This window comes from Trachemys scripta, chromosome 8, assembly GCF_013100865.1.
Source record: "Trachemys scripta elegans isolate TJP31775 chromosome 8, CAS_Tse_1.0, whole genome shotgun sequence".
Classification (NCBI taxonomy): Eukaryota; Metazoa; Chordata; order Testudines; family Emydidae; genus Trachemys; species Trachemys scripta.
Window position 1 is genome coordinate 92,191,325 of NC_048305.1, and position 24,563 is coordinate 92,215,887.

Consider the following 24,563-nt stretch of genomic DNA (forward strand, 5'->3'; position numbering starts at 1 on the left):
TTGCATATCTTGTAAAATCAGGGTCTACATTTGTACAGTAGCTGATTTTTACAAGATGAGAGGCAGAGATATACACCATGTAACTGAGATCAGGATCTAGCCAGAAGAGCTTGTGATTGCACACAAGGGCTTGTAAACCCAGTGAGGTAAGCACAGCTGGTAGCCATTTATTTAACAGTGGTATTTTGATTTTTATCATGTGATAATAGTAGTAAATAAGCTAGAAAAATAGCTTGCCTTGTCAGTTGAATTTTCACATAGGTGTTAGTTTGTTATGTATTATGACAGAGGTCGGCAACCTTTCAGAAGTGACAGCTTTCAGAGTAGCAGCCGTGTTAGTCTGTATCCGCAAAAAGAAGAACAGGAGTACTTGTGGCACCTTAGAGACTAACAAATTTATTTGAGCATAAGCTTTCGTGGGCTACATCCATGCATCCGAAGAAGTGGGATGTAGTCCACGAAAGCTTATGCTCTAATAAATTTGTTAGTCTCTAAGGTGCCACAAGTACTCCTGTTCTTCTTTCAGAAGTGATGTGCCGAGTCTTCATTTATTCACTGTAATTTAAGGTTTCACATGCCAGTAATACATTTTAACATTTTTAGAAGGTCTCTTTCTATAAGTCTATAATATATAACTAAACTATTGTTGTATGTAAAGTAAATAAGGTTTTTAAAATGTTTAAGAAGCTTCATTTAACATTAAATTAAAATGCAGAACCCCCTGGACCGGTGGCCAGGACCCGGGCAGTGTGAGTGCCACTGAAAATCAGCTCGCGTGCCGCCTTCAGCACGCGTACCATAGGTTGCCTACCCCTGTATTATGAAATCACTAGCTATGCATCTGAACATTTCTAACTAACCATCCTAGCTAATCTGGGCATGCAAAGGATGATGGTAAATATTCTTCTTTATTATTTGTATTATGGTACCACCTAGAAGCCCTGGTCATGGGCCAGGCCTCATTGTGCCAGGCGCTGTACAAACACAGAACAAAAAGATGCCCCCATAGAGCTTATAGTCTAAGTAAAGGCAAGTATGCAATGCTTAGCTTGTGAAGGCAGGGATTCTTTTTAAATCAATTGATATGTCCCCACCTGTCTTCACTGCTCATTTGTGTGATCCACCTGTTTTGTCTCATCTCCTATATTTCAGGCTCTTTGGGCAGGGACAGTATTTTTCTATACCTTTGTACTGGGCCTTGCATAATGGGACACCAGTCTGGTTGAGAACTTTAGGTGCTACTGCGATATAGATAAAATAACATTGAGAAGAACCAAATTCAGAAGAATCATGAAGTAAGAATCTGACACTTAACTCTTTAAAAGCCCTTGGCAATTGGCTAAACTTTTAGAAGGCTGTAATTTGCACCTTCATTTTTGCACTTGCAGCTGAATTGTGGGTGAAAATTGGGTTACTCACACTTCCGACTATCCAGTCAAGGAGCATGTTCTTTGATTTACACCTACAGTTAAATTTGCAGGTGCAAAAGGGAAACAAGCTTCAGCTCTTTTGAATATCTATTCTTCTGAACACGTCTAAGCTACATAGAGTGTTCAATTAATTTGCCATTCTCTGATAAATACATGTCCCTGTCCTCACTAACATCCCTTGTTTCTTCACAGCTGGAAAAAGTATTACAGCAGGGGGATATTGGCGAATGCGCAGAGCCCTATATGATTTTTAAAGAAGCTGATGCGGCAAAGGTAAGCATTTTTGGAAGTTTAGAGGCAATGTTGGCACTGATACTTCCGAAGATATTGAAGTTTAATCATTCATATTTTAATTAAATGTATTGACCTTATTTCCCTTTACTTTGGGTTTGTCCCGGTTCCTGCTATTCCTGTTATTAAAACAATACCTTTAACTAGGAATCTTGTCAAATTCGAAAAGGGAATTATAAAATAATCCCAGTATCACAGCTGCTGGGGAGTTCCCCTGCTAGCGTTTGAATTGTGGTGCTTTTACAACCATGTTTTCCTGTTTTCTTAAAATGTTTTCCTCTCTTCTGATGTTGTGTGGAAGATCCACCCACACATTGGGGGGAAACTGACTATCATGAAACAAACTGTAATCCCAGTGCTCCTGTTGTGTGTACAAAGTAGCCAAATGAACAAAAAGAGACAATATATATTTTTGTCTCTAATATTTTTTTAGTTAGTGTAATGAAGCGCAGCAAAAGGCTTGGCCTCTTGGGCCACACTTCCAGTGAATTCCTACCTTTCCTCCCTTGCTTCCCCCCTGTACAACCAGATTCTTTACTGTGGAAACCCTAGCTGCACTGCAGAAGACTTGGAACTGTAGTTTTCATAGCTCAGAAGAATACCATAATTTTTAATGAACTCTGAGCTGTTAAAGTGGTGATTGTGCAAGCCTGGATATGGTAAATTACTGTGGATCAGAGGCTAGAAGGGAGTGCATTGATTTTGTTGGCTTTCAGGAACAGACAGGAATATTAGTCGCATCTAAGAGACAACTTGTGCTGTGGCATTTCTTTGATCTTTTCCTTTGTAGGTTACTCCAAGATCAACAATTGCTATAGAATGGGAAATCTCCATTTTATCTTTAGAAGAGCTACAGTTTAGAGCTGTAAAACTTTACTCAAGCTCAGTCAGTTTTTGTACAATTTAATTTTAAAAAATGATTTCACAGCCATTTTAAGGAAGACCCCTCCTGATCTAATGGAATATAGAATGAGGTGGTGCATGGCATCTTCTCTTGCTTATCATTTAATTTACTTCTGGTTTCCTGAATGAGCGTTGCAGATGAAATGAAAAGCAAAAGGAAATGGTGAAGCCTGGATGCACCATAAATGGATGTTCTGCCTGCATGTGATCCTCAAATCTGTCACCTTACCATTTCCAAGAGCTAAGACTGCAAACCTGTGGTTGCTAACTAAATTCTACTTCAGTTCTGCCTGCCTAAAATTCCTTCATAGTTCCAGATGGCAAAGTTGATATTCACTTTCTCTTCTGGACTCTTATGCAATGATGCTCCCTAAGCGTTCAGATACCATGGTGATGGGTGCATTTCTGTGATGAGTGACATGTCCCCGCATGTATATTGTATTTTGGAATCAGTTAGACAGGTGCTTTGGGAATTTTGGGCAAGACGTGTTTGGAAGGCCTTGTTGCAGCAAGATACCTAAGCACATGTCTAATTTTAATCATGTGAGGATTTCCATGGAAGTCGAAGGACTATGCATGTGGTTAAAGTCATGTCTTGATGAATTGGGACCTGCATGTTAAAGGCACAGGACTGGGAGACAGGAAGCCTGAATTCTATTTTGGGCTCTACCACAGACTTTATATGACCGTGGGCAAGCCTCTTTAATCGCTTTCTGCCTCAGTTTCCCCATGTGTAAAATGGGGATAAAGACAGTGACCTCCTGTGTAAAGCACTGAAGAAAAGTGCTATATAAAAGATAGATGGTATTATTATTTTAGGGTTTTATGGTGCTCCTTTCACCATAGTATCACCTCATAAAATCAGTAGCAATAATGAAATCCCTAGTGGACTTCCTGGAGTATAATTTAGCTGCCTTGTGAGGGCAGAGGGCCAAGTGATTTGAACTGGCAGTGTCTGGAAGCTTAGGAACATTAAATCAGCTGCTCCTTTAGACCATCACTGCTCTACAGGATGGGAGTGTTCTGAGGCTAAATTCCTTACTGTTTGTAAAGCACTTGGGAATACTCAGATAGACAGTGCTACGGACGTGCAAAGTATTATTATTATCGTTATTTATTTATTATACTAGAGATCGGTGTAAAAATAATTGTTATTATTTTGCATGGACAAAGCACTCAGAAACGTTTTTGATAAACAGAGGCTGGCTTCCCCTTCCTTTTTTTTTTAATCAGTTGGAATTAATGTTTTGTTTGCAGAATAAGGAGAAACTGGAAAAGTTGAAAAGCCAAGCAGAACAGTTTTGCCAAAGACTAGGCAAATATCGAATGCCTTTTGCCTGGACAGCCATTCATTTAATGAACATAGTCAGCAGTGCTGGAAGTTTGGAGAGAGATTCCACAGAAGTAGAAATTGGCACAGGAGGTACAGTATATCCTGCATTTTCATAAGGGAATATTTGCCTGAGCTAAATCCCATTGAAGTCAATAAGAGTCTTTCTGTTGACTTCAATGGGCTTTAGATCAGGCCCTATATCCACTGCTCTTTCCTTTTATCAGCTTGTTTCCCCCGCTTCCCCTCCCCCCCCGCCTTTGTAACAGTCCTGGAAAAGGGTTGAAATAAAAAGGACAAGGCTCTGGTAACAAATAGGTTTATCTTTCAAGAATTTTACAAGCAAACCATCTGTTATATGCTATTTATATCCAGGCTGCTAAGACTGAAGAGGGTTGTAGGCTGATGAACATTTTCCAAAGGAGTGGATTAATCTTTGTGAACCACACAGCTCATCTGAAACTGCTCTTCAGCATCCCCAAAACTGCCAACTTCATCATCTTTCAGCTCAAGAGAAATACATAAATCTCCACACAATAAAGACTTTTATAATAGCAATAAGGCACTGGGGTGAGGTTGCTATGAAAGGAGCAGAGGTATTCAGCTGTGCTTCATAGCTTCCTGATGCCTCAGGAGTGTGATTGTCTTAGCATAACCACCTCTTCTATCATGCTTATTGCATAATTTTTGAATGCAGCAGTTATCTTCTTGTGTAGAAAATCTGCTTGAAACAAATGTAGTTCTCTTAGTTTTTATTCATTTTGTTTTAGAACGCAAAGGATCTTGGTCAGAGAGACGGAATTCCAGTATTGTTGGAAGGCGTTCATTAGAAAGGACAACCAGTGGAGATGAAACTTGCAACCTTACTAGCTTTAGACCAGCTACTCTTACGGTGACAAACTTCTTTAAACAGGTACTGTATGAGCCATGGTCATTGTGGTGTTTCCCATGACACAGTATGATTTGGTTCACCCTCCCGGTGAGGTCAGAGTAGAGCTGAGTGGATAATTCATAATCCACTGATGGAATTTAGCCTTGCTGTCCCATTCAAACAAATTGTGTTTGAGCAGCATCTGATTTCATTTATTTTACTGGAAGTTTAGTCTACAGACACATTTTTGCAAACAGTTTGTCGTGATCTGTGGATTCTTTTTGAGAAGTTCATTGTGAATAATTGATTTATGAAATTTGAGCTGTGTCAGTTTGTTCTGAGTGGACCCTTCGGTCACATGGCAATGTCACTGTTCCCTGACTGGATCAGTGTAACTCATAGAAATGGGTTTCCTCTGAGAATATTAGTTCATTCTTCTCCAGTGTTCTCTAATAAACTTTTAAAATTCACTGTTTTCATGAACATTCCTGCAGTATACTGGTTTGATCGAATAATCACAAAAGAAAACACAAAGCAGCCAGTGAGAATTCATTATTTTTATTTGAATGAATATGTGCCAAAGGATATTTGATGTATTTGAACTACTCTCGGCCATGAACTGTAGCATAACTTTTACCATGGTAGTTGCATCATCAGCTCACACATAATGACCTGAGTTCTTAGAGTGCCCTCAACTTCTGTTCAAACAACCCCATTCAATTCAATGGGTAATTTGCCATTGATTTCAATAAAAGCAAGACCATGCTCTGCAGTGGGAGATGAGAATGGCCAGCAGCTCTTGGGATACTCTCAGCATTTGGAGGTCAGATTCCATGGTGGAACAAATCCTTTCTGATACTGATGTCCGCTCTCCTCAGCTGAGGCTCTGGATTTCCCTGAGGAACAGCAGTGAGGGAAAGGTTTCAAAACATTTGGTATTTAAAGCTAAGAGGATGGTAAGGGAGGCTGGACTATTTTTTTAATGGAAGCTATTTTGTTTTCAATTAAGTAATGAATGAGGTAATTATTATTTGCCCCCTCTTAATTCCCATATGCACTAGCGGCTGAGGTAACTACTCTTGACCTAAAACTATATGCTTTCATTTCCCAATTTTCTTTAACGCAGTGCCTTGTTGGAAAAAAGAATTGTTATTTGAGACTCTACTTTCTATCCTGTGATGTCATGTAATAGTGCATAATGTCTATTTATGAAATAAAAATGGTATTTTCAGGACCAGTTCATTCACCACTAGGAAACTATTAAGATGTGAAAAGAGTAACTTTATCTATAGAAAAACTATTTACACTCTAGTTTTCCTGAAACATGGGGCCTAGATTACTCTCATTGAAATCAGAGGGCCTGATTCTGTACTTGCATATGCTGGAGTAAATCAAGAAACTCCAGTGAAGTCAGTGCACTTACAGTGGCAGAAAACCAGTGTAAATAAAAGGAGAATCCAGCCCTGTAGGATTTGGGCTTGGGCTTCCATAGGTGGTACCATTGGGGCATTGGTGAAACACTCAGTGGTAGAGCTTGTTGCAAAAAGAGGAGGTAACTTTTGCCAAAATGTTCACAAAAATGTAATCCCCTTTTCTGGTCAAAATTTGAAATGTTGATGAGATTATTGAAATTGTGAATTTCCAAAATGTTCTGGCAGCTCTACTCAGTAGCATACCTGCTCTCTTGCTGCAGTTCATGTCTTTTCACCAAATTAGTAATGAATACAGGTGGTTGAAAAATGGAAAAATCAGTTTTGTGAAAAAATTTAGAAGGTGTTTCCATTTCACAGGATTTGAAACAGAATACTTTTTTAGTTTGTTTGAAGTTTTTTTAGAAAACTTTTTTTTTTATCATTTTCTAAATTTTGATCCCCCCGAACCTCTTCCCCTGTCCTTTTTTTGGCCACCAGTGCAATAAAATGATGTTCAAGGTGGTATTAGGATGTTTTTTGCTGCTCTGGAAAATGTCCTCAATTTTTGAAGGATTACCAAGTGGCAAAAGGAAAGGTGAAATTGTAACTCTGCCACTCTAACTTCTCCCAAGCCAAAGCTGAAGAAGTTTTGAAGAGTTACAAAGTGGCAAAATGAAAAGAAAGAAAAAGGACAAAGTGGAACTCCTCTCCCTGCTCTCTCTCAACCCGCTTCAAAACCCTAGACATCATTAATTCTATTGTGTTCATTGGCAAAAAGAGGAGAAAAAGGGTAGAGGGAAGAAAGGGGGGGAAATCCTTTGAAATTTCATAATTTGAAAATTCAGTTTTCTGTTTTGATGAAAACAGGAAAAAAAATTGGGGGGGGGGAGATTTCTGAAAAAGGCTATTTTTTATTTTTAAAAGTTTCCAATAAAAAATGTCATCCAGTTCCCATAATGAAGGGCCCGTGATATTAACATAACCTGTTAATGTTCTCACCATCTTCCTCCAAGAAAGTACGTTTTAGAGTCAGGTGCAGGAAGGCAAGAGGTGATTTTTTTTTTATTTTTATTTTTTTTGTCTAATTGCATTCTTATGTAGGCACTGTATTAAACATTTTTTTCTCTTAACAATAGGAAGGGGATCGCTTAAGTGATGAAGATTTGTACAAGTTCCTTGCGGATATGAGAAGACCATCTTCCGTTTTACGGAGGTTGAGACCCATTACAGGTATTTAACTATCTTGATGGAAAGTGCTGGAAGGAAACCTTTTTGGATTGTATATTATAAGATTGTTTATCTGTCCCTCACAACTCCCACCTGATTCATCCACTCGATTCCCCTTACTCATTCTCTGTTGCCCATCTGTGCCCCCCAACCCTTTATTTCAGTGCATTTGCCTCAGGTCTGTGGCATCGTAGAATCTATGCATATCTTCTAGATGGGAAAATCCTACTATTGTAAACCATATCATTGGCAGTTCAGGATAGTTCCTGATTGTATATTTATTATGCAGTCCAGTATTTCAAGTGCCAAGTGATGGGTGTCTAGATGTTTCCCTTAGTAAATTACAGTAACTCCTCACTTAACATTGTAGTTATGTTCCTGAAAAATGCGACTTTAAGCGAAACCATGTTAAGCGAATCCAGTTTCCCCATACGAATTAATGTAAATGAGGGGGTTAGGTTCCAGGAAATATTTTTCACCAGACAAAAGAACACGAACAAGCGTGCGCGTGTGTACCCACGCACGCACACACACAAGTTTTAAACAAACAATTTAATACTGGTACACAGTGATGATGATTGTGAAGCTTGGTTGAGGTGGAGGAGTCAGAGGGTGGGATATTTCCCTTTCTGCTCAATAATGAACTAGCAATTGGTTGAGCCCTCAAGGGTTAACTCTCTCACTTTACAAGGCAGCAGGAATGGAGGGAGATATGTGCATTCCCCTTTAAGTACACTGCCTTGTTAATTACATCAGTTTGCTGAGACTGCAGCTGCTGCCAGAAAAGCCCTGTCCTGTGTCCCCCCCTGCTCTATGGAAGATGGGGTAAGCGGGGTGGAGGAGTGGGGGGGACGCCCTGACACCTCCCACCCCTTCTTCCCCCCCTGCACAGCAAGCAGGAGTCTCAGGGAGCAGCTCCAAGGCAGAGGGCAGGAGCAGCACATGGCAGTGGGGGAGGGACACAGCTGAACTGCAGGCAGCTGCTGCACAGGGAACTTAGGGGAGCAGGGAGCTGATAGGGGGAGCTGATGGGGGGCTGCCGGTCCACCCTGGTTCCAAGCCCCCACCAGCTAGCTGCAACGGGCTGCTCTTCCTGCAAGCAGTAGACAAAGCAGGTGGCTGCCAAACGACCATTAGAAGGGAGCATTACACAACTTTAAACGAGCATGTTCTCTAATTGATCAGCAACGTAACAAAGAAACAACGTTAACCAGGACGACTTTAAGTGAGGAGTTACTGTATTTCACAGGCTAATAGAGCTTACGCTCAGGATATTTTTCAGAAGCGAAAAGCAAGTATATTACCCTTCTCCACTCTAGAAAACAGCATTAATATGCCCACTGAATTTGTATTTTTCTTTCAATTATTGTAATAAAAATATTTTTTTCTTTAGCTCAGCTGAAGATAGACATATCTCCAGCCCCAGAGAATCCTCATTACTGTCTAACTCCAGAATTGCTGCAAGTCAAACTGTACCCAGATAGCAGAGTTAGACCTACAAGAGAAATACTGGAGTTTCCTGCTAGGGATGTGTATATTCCAAATACTACTTACAGGTAAGATTTTGAAATACATTGTAATCCCCATGAGATCAGCAGGTCCAGACCTTCCACGCTTATCGTGTGGTTTGCTGCAAAACTTGCCACAGCATCAGATCCCCGGTGCCAAAGACATCATAAAGAGTCAGATTCTTATGGCAAAAAATAAACAGCTGTAGAACAGTTCTTTGCAGAACCTAGTAGACCTAGCTGCATAAAACTCAGCAATTTGTGGGCTTTCTTACAATCTGAGCGAGCTATCTTCATTTTTAGTCTGTATGAGGTTTACTTGAGTTTCGGTTACAAACAAACCCAAAACCTCAAAGGAAATTTCAGTTGCAACCTCACATGTTTCATGTGGTTTTGTGTTAAAATCATAATTACTTCAGCACAGTCCCAACATGAAACCATAAACCTGAGCTGTCTTTCAGTTACATAATGAAACTCAAATCCAAATGAGTTTTACAACTGTGATAGTAAATCGAGGCTATCGTATCAGTGAACAGGGGGTTAATTTAGCACATCTTTTGCCTCCTTTTGCTCATGTGTCATGGGGAGGTGCTGTAAAAGCAGAAGGCAGAAGGGAGAGAATGCCTTTTGGAAAGATAGGGTCACGTGCTCAGGGGCCATAGGATTGGGTTGGACCTAGAGATGATCAAAAATTTTTCTTGTAAACATTTTTTCGATGCAAAATGTCTTTGACTATATGAAAATTTTAGTAGAAAAAATTCCTATAATTTGAAAAGCTATTTTTAATTGAAAAAAATGTTTAGAAGAAAAAATGTCCACCAGCTTTAGGTTCAACCCAGCCCTTTGATGTGTCAACAGAACTACATAGTGCATTACCGGTTTATCATTCAAAATACTGCACCAGAACAAAACACAAAATGTTGTGTGTTCAGTTTTCAGTATTTTGGTTTCCCTATCATTTTTCTCTCATACGCCTCCTCTACCCCCTTTTTGGTGGGGGGGAAAAAGGAGAAAGAACATTTAACTCCTGTGAAAAATAAAAAAGAAAAGAAAATCCCCCCCAAAATTGGAAAAGATAAATTTAAATAATAAAAATTCTTGCAGAAAATTATTACTATTTTTGACCAACCATAGCTCCCCTCCAAGCTGGAGGACAGATTTGCTGTCTTTACTTTCAGACCATTTTAACTTTTTTGCTTTTTTCTTATAAACATTAACCCTTGAAGAGTATACATTACTGACTGAGACTGTCCTTTTCTGCTGAGTCATTTCACCAGTTCACATCTCTGCATTACATTTTAGTATAAACATTTCATAGATCTCTAATAACTGCTTAAATATATTCACAGTAAATATTTTGTTGACCTGTTCATAGCACTTCGATACATATTCAGATATAAATCCTATGGATAGTCAAAGATTAAGCTCATTAAAAATCAGTTACCTGCATTGAAATTATACTAATATCCTACAGATCATGTGGAACATCAGCATTTCACATTACAAGACTAAAACTTTTTTTGTTCCTTGTAGTATGTATAAAACAAATATTTTTATTACCAGCTACCCATTTAAACTGTTTCTGAAAGTATATTCTTTAGCTACTTCATTTATTGTACTTATATGGTGTCCCATTACCATAGTATCTGAGCATCTCGCAATCTTTAATGGATTTATCCTCCGTATACCCCTGTTGGGTAGGGACATGCTGTTTTTATGAGGAAGAGAGGCTGGGTTCTTCTGGGGGAGCCAGTCCTTCTCTGCCCTTCCAAATTACTTCATTCTTCTCCTAGCCGACCATCCTGATCTGCCCTGTCTCCCCTTCGTAATCTTTTCCATCCCTTGCCTCACGCAGGAAGGCTGCAGTCATTGGGCAGCTGTGGGCCGGGCATAACTGGCCTGGCTCCATGACCCAGCTGTTAGCTCAAAGCCTGGCCATTAAGAGTTGGTGATGGGCTGCTCACTCACGAGTCTCACTTTCAGAGACTGGGGGTGGGGGAGGAAGCCGATGAGGTGGGGAAGGGCTCGTTTTGCAGCTGTGATAGAGGGGAAAGGAGACGGAGGCAGTGAAAGTAGGGAGATGAAAACCCATCTCACATTCTTCATCATAGAACACTAAGGGTCAGATGTTGGGGTTCTAAAACATCGGACTCTACCTGTCAGTCAAGACCCTCTCTCCTGCTAGAAGATTTTTACCAAGGAGTTGAACTCTTGGGCTCTTTCGCTAGAAGTAGTTAGTGCTGAAGTCCATTGAAAGTGTATCTAAACTGCAGGTCTGACACGTGTTTTAGCCCAACCCCATCTTACCATCCATACATAAAGCCCTTGACACATGTATTTAGATCCTCAGAATACATGCTTGCTAGCATGTCCAGGAGTATAGGTACCCCTGTACCTATGTCTTACTGAAATTTGTGTCTCAGACCACCCACTTTGCAATGAGGATGAAGCTAAAGCATGTGTTGCTGAGGTCATGTTTGAATAGGCCGCCAATGCTATCCCACAATTCCCATGGCTTATATATCTTTCTGCAGACCCAACTTCCTGCTCCTCAGGGGCAGGACATTTCTCATTGTTTTTTTTTTCCAGATGTTTGGCAGTCTTCTATGTGTCTAGTGACTGGGGCTTAACCAGGAAGTAATGATTTTTCTTGACTGGACAGTGAATTAGTTTGTGTCTCTGGATTAGTCTATTAGCGGTGAAAAAACCCAACACCAGACCACTGAAATTGGAGAGCTTTGAAGTACAGTCTAAATAGCAGTACAGTAAATTTATCACTCAGGCATTGTTACAAGGGGCAGGACAGGGGAGTGAGGATCCAGTCCTGGGGGTAGGATGGAACAGCACAAGCTGGTGGGAAAAACTGGTGAGACAGCCCTGCTGTTGCTTGTCTTCCAAGGATGTTGGCAGATGGGGACTTGAGATTTGCACAGAGGATAAGCAGCACCAAGACAGTTCTTGTCCTCATCCCCAGACTACCTTTCCTCTAAGCTGGTGTGGGTCTCCTTGGCCTCTGTGAACTAGACAAACCTCTGTATGGGTTCAACCAACTCACAGAAAACTAACCCTTTAAGAATTCTTTTATTCATGGTACATATTAGTTTCTTTTTGGAAATCTTCTTTATTGATTTTTAAAGTGTCATACAAACAACTAAACATTTCCAGTACATAGGTACAAATGTGCAGTTTCTCTTGATTGAGCAGCTTACTTTGATTGTAATGAGTGCATTTCAACAGCATCAGACCTCTAATTAAATTAGTTAGTTCATTGTTTCTCTGAAATTTGCTAATTATATTCAACTTTGTTTTTATTTTGACAAAATATAGTTTAAAAAGGTGGGGGGTTTTTAATGGCTACAGATGTTAAAATGCTACAAAATTCATACAGTACAGTTGTTAGGTAAGATACAAAAGTCAATATGACTCAAAATAATCACATTCTACGGCTCCTACCATGCAAACACTTACACGCTTAACCGTAAATATGTGAATAGTCCCATCTTTGCGGGTTCCTCCTTTGAGTAAATTTATGCAAATCTGTGTTTGCAGGATTGTGACTGAAGGTCCTGCAGGATCTTATAGTCCTTACCAATGTGATTAGTTGAGTTGCACCATTGACTTCAGTGGGATTTCTTGCATAGGTATAGGTTGCAGGATTGATTTCTATTTATATTAAAGGCAATCGGTCTGTTTCAAACACAGCACTTTGTCCACCAGTTGATTCCATAAATAAGGAATACCAAAAGGTAATTTAAGGGCCTGATTCAAAGCCCATTGAAATCCATGCGAAAAACTAATGGCAGTCTTTGGATCAGGCCCTAATAATTATTCTACAAAGTATAATATAAAAGGTTAGTTTCACATTTTGGATTTCCAGATGTGCTGCTTTTATAGTTGCATGAGCACAACAATGAAGATCTGGCTCAAGATGCACAGCTGGATGTTCACATTTAAATACATGGTACCATAAAATGCAGAATTATTTGCCAATTCATTCATTCATAGACACATTCCAAGACTATAGTACTTGAGTCTAACATGAAAGTAAGTTACTTTATAAAGTAAAATCTTTTTTTCTTCAAAACTAATACTTAAATGTTTTCTGTAGAATTCTGTCAGTTTGTTATTTTTATTGAAACATTTTGAATATTCTCCTCTACATAATCCAGAAATGAATGCATTGGCCTGAAAATTCTTGTCCACATGCAATACAGTCTGCCAAAATATCAAAAACACATCCAGTTTCTAGGCACTAGTGTTCAAAGGTGGAGATGCGTACGTAGTTTTGAACTTGAAACATATTTATATTGGAAAAAATAATAATATTCTCAAAATATACCATAAGACCATAGCAGACTCCTCCGTGTTGTATCATTGAGTAGTATGGAATATATGTAATGCCTTGTATTTGGGCATTCAGCCCTGATTATTAGTTCATGTTATGTTTAATGTTCATTGACTATGTGTTCAATTAAACACATCAGAATGAGGTTTCACTCAAAACTTTCTAAATCCATAGGATGTATCATCAGTTTGGTTGACTTGATCAAATAGAATCTTCCTTTCTGAGGCTTCCAGTATATTCCTCGTCTCCTTTCGAGTTTTCCTTCTGATCTTGGTTTGATATATTTTCCATTCAGATTGGTTTCCCCACATGCTCTGTGCCACCAGCCACCTAAAAACAATATTTTGGTGTCATTTAGTTCAAATTTTACTTTTCCTGTTTGACGTCAGAAGGCTAGTCATTGATTTGGACTGCATTTTCAAAATAAGGCTTCTCTAGGCCTGATCCAACTCCCATTGAGGTCAATGGGAGACTCTCTTTTGGTTTTTTGGTTTTTAAATGTATAGGAAAATTCTACCTTTGTCCTAGATATAGCTATCAGTTTTGAGGTGAATATGACTTATTTTGTACATTTTAAAGCAGACCAAAATCAGGCTTTAAATGGAAACTCGTCTGCAGGCTTAACTATAGTCTGCTGCGTATGATAGAGTGGAGTTAATATGCAGTCCATCTTCTGTTTTGTGTGAAAAGGGATTACATGTAGAAAGCCAATGTAGTCCAGTAGCTGGGCGCTGGACTAGGACCCAGTACATGGGAGGTGAACTCCTGGCTCCATTGAAGTCTGTGGCAAAACTCCTATTGACTTAAATGAACAAGGAACTCACCCCTGAGTTCCATTTCTATCTTTGCTACTAATTCACTCTATGACCTTGAGCAAGTCACTTAGCATCTATGTGCTTCAGTTTTCCCCACCTGTGAAATGGGATAATAATGCTCAGGTGGTGTCTTAGGACTCTGAAATCTGTGGAGAAAAAGCACTATATAAGTGCTGATAATTATTATTTTATTTTATGTTCTTCATTTGCAGGGGAGAGATTTTATGAATTAGTCTTTTCAATCTCTAACATCCATGACAGCTGAGCCATTATAGGTAGATTCCCAATAATTCATGAAGTTATATCTAATGTAACAAAGGAACTGAAATTTTAATGTGCTTCGAATACTGGTACCTGAATATCTTTCTGGACAGTTGAAATCTCTCTTTGTAGCATTGTCATGATCCATCATAGAGAACCTCAGTTTTGTTTGTTCAGGCAGTGCGTTGGGAATATTTCCTGAGATCTCTGAAAGATGAAGTGTGTAGTCTGTTTCTGGGCTTCCCAGGGTGAATGTGTACTCGACGTAACGTTTATTATCTTTCCAGTCTTTCAGCTCAATACGTAAAATGTAGTCAGCTTGGTTAGCAATGGAATATAACTTCGCTAGTCCCAACCAAAATTCCCCTGCAAGGACAGGTTGCATGAATATCATTAGTATGGAGTTAAGACAGAGCACAATTATTTAAAAAGGTTTATTCATTGCTTAATTAAATCAATAGTATGAGTCTTGGGAACTCTTGATCTTTTCCTGAAACATTCTTTTTGTTTACATCTTTTTAATTACACACTCGTGATCAATAAAAACTAGATATATAAATGAAATGGAACCTCTCCTAATTTTCACAGCGCTTGTGAAGGACTGCAAAGGGGACTCCAGACATTTTAAAAAAAATGCGGAACTGAAACAGTATGATAAGTGAAGCAAGTGACATATATAAAACTTAATTGTAATGGAAATGGATTTCACTTGTGGTTGGGGGGGGGGTGGTGGTGGGCCTAAATTGGGATTTTGATGCCCTTATGTTAAAAAAATGGATTTAATTTAAGTAGTTTTTCTCCTTCATGGACTTTTTGATAGTTGAACATATCGTTTAGCAGAATATGAACCAGCTTCTTATTATGTCTATTGCTGATCCCCGTACAAAAACAATACTGCCAAATGTGAATGCCACACAAGCAAGGTGCCAACCTACATTTCAAGAAACAAAGGACAAGCTCTTTTGAAAAAATACAGAACAATACTTTAAGAAGCAGCACTCCACCCTTTTACGTTCATGTTAGAAAATCCTTCACAGGCCACAGTCATACATTGGTATCTCTGTATACTTGTATGATCCTTTGCATGATTTTTTCTGATCTGTGGAACAAAATGCACCCTATATTGATATGGGATGTGGGAATTCTACACCAAGTAAGGCACATTCCTTAAAATAAGAGGCAGAAATCCTCCTACATGAGAAAATGCTTGCCTCAGTCCTATTTACTGCTCCAACACCAGAGGGAGGAGCAGAGCAACTCTTCACTGTTGCAGATGTGAAAGAAAGCAATAGTTGATATCATGCTGCTGTCTACCCACTGCTCTGTGGGTAGATTGGGAAATCGGTGGCTTGAATCTGCCACCTGAGTCCTGCCACGGTGAGTCTTTTTTCTGTAAAAGGAGAATCAAGTAATTTTTAATAGATGCATAGAAAAATCTGCTGGATAGGCAAGCTGTTAGCCAATGCTTGGCATTAAAAATGGTCTTAGAGTTGATGATTCACTAATATAAACATGGGTGTTTCCTCACCATTCACATGTCAGGTAAGATGATTGGCTGCCAACGATTGGGAGACTGGACGTGTAGAGAGGAAAATACTGTCTAGCTTAATGGTGTCTTGAGCTTGAACAATTGATGTGGTGGTGTTTAGTGTAAACATGATATGGTTGTCAAGTATCAGAGGGGTAGCCGTGTTAGTCTGAATCTGTAAAAAGCAACAGAGGGTCCTGTGGCACCTTTGAGACTAACAGAAGTACTGGGAGCATAAGCTTTCGTGGATAAGAACCTCACTTCTTCGGATGCAAGGCTTATGCTCCCAGTACTTCTGTTAGTCTCAAAGGTGCCACAGGACCCTCTGTTGCTTTTTACATGCTATGGTTGGAGGAAGAAGTGCTGCTTACTTTGCCGCTGTTTACTGTGTATTTCTTGTGGTCGGAAATGTGTATCACGGAAACCTAGAACTTTGGGTGGGGAGTTTGAAAAGGGCAGAATCTAAATAAATAAAATAACATTTAAAGCTGAAATGAGTTTTTTTTAGTCTTGATTTAGCAAAGCTTCTGAGTACGTTTAAGGGTAAGCACCTGCTTAAGTGCTTTGCTGAATTCAGGGCCTTATGTTTCCTGGTATGCCATAGACAGTGTCTCACATTAGCTATATGAGCTGCTCAGACTGGTTTGCTTGTTTCTGCCTGCTGGTGTGTGAATGCGCTAGATTCATCCAAGATTCCAGCATCTGAAAGCAGCTAACAGCCTATAAAAAAATAAAGGAGCAAAAAGAGTGCCTTTACCCTTGAGATCACCAAAACCATTTGCATAGCTCTCCCAGGTTTGGTTGAAATCTAGTGATCCATCAACTCTGTTTTGAATGACTGTCCATGAGCTGTCTGTGAATGACAAAGGGAAGGAAAACATAAACCTGGTAGGTCATTTGAACCATTTGTTTGGACTTGGACAAGAGCAGAGCAATAGATAAAAAGAGATTTAATTGTTCCATGTTAGTAGCTTTGCTGGGCATTTTATAAATACCATTTACAGTCAACAAAATTCTCTTAAGTGGTAGCTCTTGACTGCTTAGGATATTATGCTAACATTCGTATAAAGCGTGACTGATTTTTTTGTTTTTTGAAGTAACAGGTCATGACACCCTCATCTGACCCAGTTACAACAAACATGGTTGAATTATGACCCTTCAGCAGCTTCTTTTCACAGTGAAACCACAGGCCAACCATGTTTGCACATCCAAACATATCACCCTACCTCACTATGTTTGCATCAGTGTATTCTTAGAAACTCTAGGCAGCTGTGCCAGAGATCAGGGAGCCAAGAGGACATTTACATAGAGCAGCACTGCCAGTCTGAGAGGCACTGTGCTGTGGTCTGATACGATGGGAGGAAGGACAGCTGGCCAGACTGGTGATACACATGCGTGTGTACCACGAAATAACAGCATTATGACTTTGTTACAGGAAGACAAGCAGATACCAGCGTAGGCTGCTGGCAAAGATATACCATCAGTAGTTGCCATAGTTATTGTGTGTGTATCAACCATGTTGTGCATGGACACAATCCTTGTTTAGATCCAACATGGTCACTGACTGGTGACAAACTAATTAAAATGTGCTAGCATGGATAAACTCATGGCAATTCTGTACCCCAGAATAACCTTATAAAGAATCAAGTATCAGAAGGGTAGCCGTGTTAGTCTGGATCTGTAAAAAGCCACAAAAAGTCCTGTTGCTTTTTTTACTTATAAAGAATGCGTGTCAAACTATTCAAAGCATAACCACTGTTAGCTGGCCATGGTGAGTGTTATGCAATTAACTGGTTTAATTTAGAAAAGTTACTAGTTGTTTGTAATACAGTGTTAGTAATCATTGCTTTTTAGTGGTCATTCGGCTGTAGGAATTAAAAACTATTTCTCGCAGAGGCTAATGGATTTGCCTCTTGCTTATACTGAAGAATGGACTGAACAAAGAATGGAAGTGATTTCTTCAATTCTCTGTGGTATTTTGAAAAATAGGGACGAATTCGGAAATGCCACTGGCTGCAGTCAGCCTTATATAATAGATGACAACCTTGTGGGTGGTCTGCTGTAAGGTTGTGTACATTTTAGGGCAGTAAGCACATTTCAGTTTATCAGTAAACTGTTAAAGGAAGAATTACACTGCTTCTAGTGTAGCTGGTCTTACCAGATTGCATTTCACAATAGACATTAAAAGCTTCAGAGCCGTTGGGTTTAATAGAGTAAATGCCACTCGTCCGTACACCTCTCTTATAAAGGGCAGTGCAATCAGTAGCAACACCTGGAATAGCAATAATTAAAGAATTACAGATATCTTTTTGCAGTTAAGAAGCTTGAAGGACACAATCCAACACTGCAAAAGTTATTGCCTTTTTCGAACCTCTTGGAACAAAACAGAAGCTGGAATAGTTAGTTCAGCAGGAGTGTTCTTTTACGACGGTTCCTTCTGTGGAATGGGCAAATTAAATTCTGAGGGCTAAAAATTACGTCAGAGGAAAAGTGGCCAACTGGTTGTTGGGCAGCTGGTGTTTGCTCAATTAGGCAAGGTTTCAATTTAGATAATCTTACAAAAGGGATAGTCTAAAAACAGACCGTTGGACATAATGACTTCTTTTCTCCACAAAGTTCTAATCATGGTTGTTTGAATTAGACTGAATTCCCAAACGTTACTATTGCTGAAGTCTAAAAATGCTGATCAGCTTTAAAAATCTAATCCAAGTCCTGTCAATCCCAGTCTCAGTCCATTTCCAAATGGACAAATGCCTGCATCATCAAAACTGACAGTAAAGGTACTGCCTTGTATGTGTCATACAAAATGTAACCCAGGGAAAGGTCAGAGACCGGACTATTTCAACCCTAGAAGTTGTCCCACTTTGTGAAAGTGGAGGCACATTTGTGGGGCAGTGTGGGGAAATGTGCACTGCTGCACCTTTTATGTAGTTAAATAGAGGACTCGAGTCTCCAAAGTTGAAAACCCATCCCCTTTCATAAGAACTGGCTTCATAGAGAAACTAGAAAAAGAAAGGTAAAAACCTCCTGTATCTGACCATTTAACAATGAGCACATGCATGCACGCATATGCGTTACACAGTCCTAGCTAAAGCATTATATGATCTTACCATTGAATTCCTGAACTGGAGCTGTGAAATTATGTGAAGGAAGGGGAATGATCTTTGGTTCAGTTTGCTTCAGAGAAAATGAACTCTCTGTGTTTTCTTGGAAACTTGTATTGCTTAGCTGAAAAGAAGCATATTTATGTATTATTGATCTCCCAAGCATCTTGGAATTATAATCAAAAGTCATATACTTAGTTCAACGATCCAAGGTACTGTATCCATTTTTATTGTCAATTTAATCTTTTAAAATAATCAGTGTACAGTACAATATGAAAAGTGTTTTATAAATGTTCTTGGAGATTTTGAATATACTAATCTATAAAAAGGGAAATAAAAACAACCCAGGAAACTACAGACCAGTTAGTGTAACTTCTGTGCCAGGGAAGATAACGGAGCAAGTAATTAAGAAAATCATCTGCAAACATTTGGAAGGTGGTAAGGTGATAGGGAATAGCCAGCATGGATTTGTAAAGAACAAATCATGTCAAACCAATCTGATAGCTTTCTTTGATAGGATAACAAGTCTTGTGGACAAGGGAGAAGCGGTGGATGTGGTATACCTAGACTTTAGTAAGGCATTTGATACGGTCTCTCATGATATTCTTATCAATAAACTAGGCAAATACAACTTAGATGGGGCTACTATAAGGTGGGTGCATAACTGGCTGGATAACCGTACTCAGAGAGTAGTTATTAATTGTTCCCAATCCTGCTGGAAAGGGATAACAAGCGGGGTTCCGCAGGGGTCTGTTTTGGGACCAGCTCTGTTCAATATCTTCATCAACGACTTGGATATTGGCATAGAAAGTACACTTACTAAGTTTGCAGATGATACCAAACTGAGAGGGATTGCAACTGCTTTGGAGGATAAGGTCATAATTCAAAATGATCTGGACAAATTGGAGAAATGGTCTGAGGTAAACAGGATGAAGTTTAACAAAGACAAATGCAAAGTGCTCCACTTAGGAAGGAACAGTCAGTTTCACACATACAGAATGGGAAGAGACTGTCTAGGAAGGAGTACAGCAGAAAGGGATCTAGGGGTTATAGTGGACCACAAGCTAAATATGAGTCAATAGTGTGATGCTGTTGCAAAAAAAGCAGACATGATTCTGGAATGCAACAACAGGTGTGTTGTGAGCAAGACACAAGAAGTCATTCTTCCGCTCTACTCTGCGCTGGTTAGGCGTCAACTGAAGTATTGTGTCCAGTTCTGGGCACCGCATTTCAAGAAAGATGTGGAGAAATTGGAGAGGGGCCAGAGAAGAGCAACAAGAATGATTAAAGGTCTAGAGAACATGACCTATGAAGGAAGGCTGAAAGAATTGGGTTTGTTTAGTTTGGAAAAGAGAAGACTGAGAGGGGACACGATAGCAGTTTTCAGGTATCTAAAAGGGTGTCATAAGAAGGAGGGAGAAAACTTGTTCATCTTAGCCTCTAAGGATAGAACAAGAAGCAATGGGCTTAAACTGCAGCAAGGGAGGTTTAGGTTGGATATTAGGAAAAAGTTCCTAACTGTCAGGGTGGTTAAACACTGGAATAAACTGCCTAGGGAGGTTGTGGAATCTCCATCTCTGGAGATATTTAAGAGTAGGTTAGATAAATGTCTATCAGGGATGGTCTAGACAGTATTTGGTCCTGCTGTGAGAGCAGGGGACTGGACTCGATGACCTCTTGAGGTCCCTTCCAGCTGTAGAATTTATGAATCTATAATGCCTCTTTGAAACTCATGTTTGGTCTATGAAACTCCTTCACTGAGATAAGCTGCCAATTTGCTTACCTGTCCATTTGACATGTATCTTGATCAGTGGATGGACTTTTTTTTTTTTTTTTTTTTTTTAATGGAGATATCCCATCTCCTAGAACTGGAAGGGACCTTGAAAGGTCATTAAGTCCAGCCCCCTGCTTTCACTAGCAGGACCAAGTAGTGGTTTTGCCCCAGATCCCTAAGTGGCCCCCCCTCAAGGATTGAACTCCCAACCCTGGGTTTAGCAGGCCAATGCTCAAACCACTGAGCTATCCCTCCCCCGCAAGGGGTAACTTAAGTTGGCACCTAAATAACACAACTCAGGCAACTAGTCCCAACCTCTAGAGAGTTTATGGAGCCCTTGGGCCCTACATTAAAAACTCTTTTCTTTTGGGGCCTGCTCTGAGGAGTGAAATTAAATAGGAGCATGTCAATTTCAAAAACATGTCAGTTGTACCCACAGCTGTGGTAACAGAGGTTAAACATTTTAGTGCAGAGGCATGGTGCTGTGTTGAAATGAATATAGCAGCAGAGAGGAGGAAAAAGGGAAAATAACTTAACACTGGGAGGCAGGAGAAAGGACAGAGTTGGAAGAACAGTGAGATTGGTAATTAGAGAATTAAACAAAATGAGAAAAGTTACAATCCCCAAACATGCCCCACTTGGGTTTTATGGTCCATGGTGCAGAACTTTATACTCATCATTCTTGTGCCCTAGCCCCAAACACATACCACAGTACCACAACAGTTCTGTCGCATTTAGAAGTTGCACACCCACAGAAAGATTGTGTCCCAAGATTTGCATTTTGGCCCCTGGGGTTATTTCCACCCCTAGGTATCTCAGACAATCAGAATGAATTCTGGAAAGGAGAAGTGTATTCAGATAACTAGTTCCTCTACCTTCTCTTCCAGCTCCTTTATTTGATTGTGCTGTTTATCAAGTTGTGCATGCTGTTCTTGTACAACTTTGAGAAGTTGCCTAATGTGGTTGTCCTGTTGCTGTACAAAATTCTGGAGGAGAAAAAAGAGGAACTTCATCAAAGACAGCTTTCATTCTGTGTTAGAAAGATCAGATTAATGCCTTAGCAAAAGTAGCCTTCAACCCAATCTTTTTTTATCGGTGTCAGTTTTTAAAGGCAAAACCACTGCACAATGTTTATTGTTTTCCTTTATTTTGCCTTCCCTGTCCTATCTTGTGAGGCAGAATCCTCTCTTTTCCTCTGCAATGAGTATCTACACCAATTTTGGATCAAATTTATGTAGCTCTTACTTGAGCAAAACTGCTCTCAGCTTCAGAGACCTTCATTTGGTCCTTTATTTCAAACACTTTAATCCTACTCTGTAGGTGATTCAAAGAATGAATTTTTGTGGCGCTGTCTTGTGTTTTTAATTGAACTATATAAATAACACATACCAGTAGGCCAGTAGAGAGGAAGGATGCTCCAGTGGTTAGGCCTTGGAAGACCTGGGTTAATTTCCCTGCTGTGCCATGAGTTTTCTGTGGGACCTTGGGCAAGTCACCTAGCCTTTCTGTGCCTCAGTTCCCATCTGTAAATTGGGGATAATGGGACTGCCTTACCTCCCAGGGTGTTGTGAAGATAAATATATTTAAATTTTTGAGGTGCTCAGGTACTGTGGTGATGGGGACCATATAAGTACCATAGATAGATAGCCCCTCTTCAAAGTTCATTTTTAAAATAGATGTTACTAAATCTTATAAACATTAAACCTATCAGAATTCACATAGACCACCATTTTGCAATGAACTGTATTGTGCTGTAGTTTAGTTAATCTGATTTCCAAAGGGTTTACCATTATGGTTTAGTGTACTTTGAAATTGATTTTTTTTTTTAAGTGCAGAACAAAATATGTAGGGCCATATCATTCCATCTGTTTTCAAGCATATTTCCTCACTGATTTCTTTGGGGATTTATGCTTTAAAACTGATGACATTTTGTGGCCCATAATAAGACACTTGAATTGATTTCTGCAAGACTATTAGTCTCCAGATTAATATACAAAGCTTATTTCTCAAAATACATATTACTGCTTCTAGAAATGTGTGGAGGAAACATGGCTTTCAGAGTAACACTCCCTAAAATAGCATTCCGATTTACTTTGGCTTTCTACTCTCTGGGTTTCCTCAAGTCTACTTACTTTGAGTGAAGTCATTTCTTTCGGTTCTTGAACTTTAGGCTGGATGTGGACTAATTTAATTACTTTCTCTTCCAGCCCCCCTACTTTCTCTTGAAGCTGGATCTTGTCTTGTAATAGGTCTTCAATCTTTGAGTTCAGCTCGAGGGATATATTCCTTATCTCTTCATTGTTGGCCTGCAATCTGGAAGTTGTTTTTCTGAGCTCTTCTTCTTCTACCTTGATTTCATTGGTTTGCAGTGAGAGCTCATAAAAAGACTTGTCAAAAATGTTGAGTTTTTGAAAGATGTCATTCATTTGCCCCTTGGTCTTGTGGACAAAGTCTTTAAGGCCGTGCCCAAGCTGGAGAAGCCCATTAGCTAAAATTCGCACATCATCTAACATGGCAAATCTTGAGTTTGGCTCAGGAGGAGCAGAATCAAAGGAAGAGTAGTCCTTGTCAATGTTACTTGAAATAGCAAAAGGGGCAATGAAAAGAAAGACGAGGGTTATTTTCATGGTGTCTGTTTCCAATGTCCTAGGGTAGTTTTGAACAGAGATGTTTTCCCTGTATGGTGATTCTAGGTCGAAGAATTTAGCCTATATATATGCCTGTTCGGTTCAGAAAAGGCAAATGGATTCAGTTGATCATTAAACCATGTATAATTGAACTAATGTAACCTCTGTCCTGTCGAGGTTGATATCTGGAAAGATAAACCTGTGTGACCAGCCTGTTGCTGATTAAACTAGTACTTAGATTTCCAATATGCCAGCTATTCTGTTGTTAAAATTATTGGTCGATGTGATGTATTGATGGATATACCCCTTTCTTTACAGGTTCTTTTTTTTTTATCATAATCTTGAACTATGGATAAGGGTCTAAATTACCTCTGAGTTACAGTGTAAGGGTTCTTTACTTTGCCAGAGGAATGTAAAAGGGCCTTAGCATAAATGAGACGCAATCTCTGTGTTTCAGATTCTGCCTCTATTGGGGGTGGATATAAAATGCTATCACTGGTGTATATGAGTGGAGAATTCTGATTTGGCAGATTCACTTTGTGATCATTTTGCACAAGTGTACATGACTTCTCAAGGTTCAAGCAGTGGAAATCAGAACCACTGGGTTTCTGAGGCATCATGTGATCAGGAGGGCAAAGGTTGATGCTCATGATTCCTTAGGAACCTAAAGGAAACTCCAGCAAACCATGAGCCATCCGCATGGAGCATCTGCCAATCCATGCTAATCCGCTTCCTTGATATCCTCTTCCTAAGTAGCTGTGCTACCATTTACCATCCCCTCTATGCCTATGCTGGACAGTCCTCTGAGTGCTGGGAGTGTTTTTAGGACATCATGAGTTTCAGCGGGAAATTCTGCAGGGGTTTCCATATGTTTGCAGGGTGAATTTGCATGGGTTTGTGGATGATGCAAGTGAGATAAACTTTTCCTGGTCGTAGGGTATGTCTACGTTTAAACTGCTACCGCTGTGCTGTTGTAATGCTTTGGTGTAGACACTACCTATGTTGATGGGAGGTGTTCTTCCATCAGCATAGGTAATCCACCTCCCAAGAGATGATAGTTAAGTCTTTTTTTGACTTAGCGCGGTCTACACTTGAGGTTAGGCCGGCCTAGCTATGTCTCTCAGGATTGTGGATTTT

General features: G+C 39.7%; 2 protein-coding genes across 10 annotated transcripts in view; one reads left to right on the forward strand and one right to left on the reverse strand.

Moving 5' to 3' along the window:
- DOCK7 (dedicator of cytokinesis 7) overlaps nucleotides 1-24,563 on the forward strand; it is a 155,845-nt gene that overhangs the window by 54,683 nt on the left and 76,599 nt on the right. For all 9 annotated transcript variants that reach the window (XR_004646968.1, XM_034780462.1, XM_034780463.1 and 6 more), the window contains 5 exons: nucleotides 1,623-1,703; nucleotides 3,882-4,047; nucleotides 4,725-4,867; nucleotides 7,374-7,467; nucleotides 8,858-9,020. Coding sequence is in view for 8 of the 9 variants with exons in the window: in XM_034780462.1 (XP_034636353.1) it covers nucleotides 1,623-1,703; nucleotides 3,882-4,047; nucleotides 4,725-4,867; nucleotides 7,374-7,467; nucleotides 8,858-9,020 (647 nt within the window). In the remaining variant the exon portion in view is untranslated. The remainder of the gene's footprint in view (nucleotides 1-1,622; nucleotides 1,704-3,881; nucleotides 4,048-4,724; nucleotides 4,868-7,373; nucleotides 7,468-8,857; nucleotides 9,021-24,563) is intronic.
- ANGPTL3 (angiopoietin like 3) lies at nucleotides 12,070-23,523 on the reverse strand. Its single transcript, XM_034780471.1, has 7 exons — nucleotides 22,932-23,523; nucleotides 21,675-21,785; nucleotides 19,032-19,149; nucleotides 18,080-18,193; nucleotides 16,679-16,774; nucleotides 14,487-14,759; nucleotides 12,070-13,647 (listed from the first exon to the last, which is right to left on the reverse strand). The coding sequence occupies exons 1-7, from the start codon at nucleotides 23,424-23,426 to the stop codon at nucleotides 13,466-13,468; spliced, it is 1,389 nt and encodes a 462-aa protein (XP_034636362.1). The 5' UTR covers nucleotides 23,427-23,523; the 3' UTR covers nucleotides 12,070-13,465.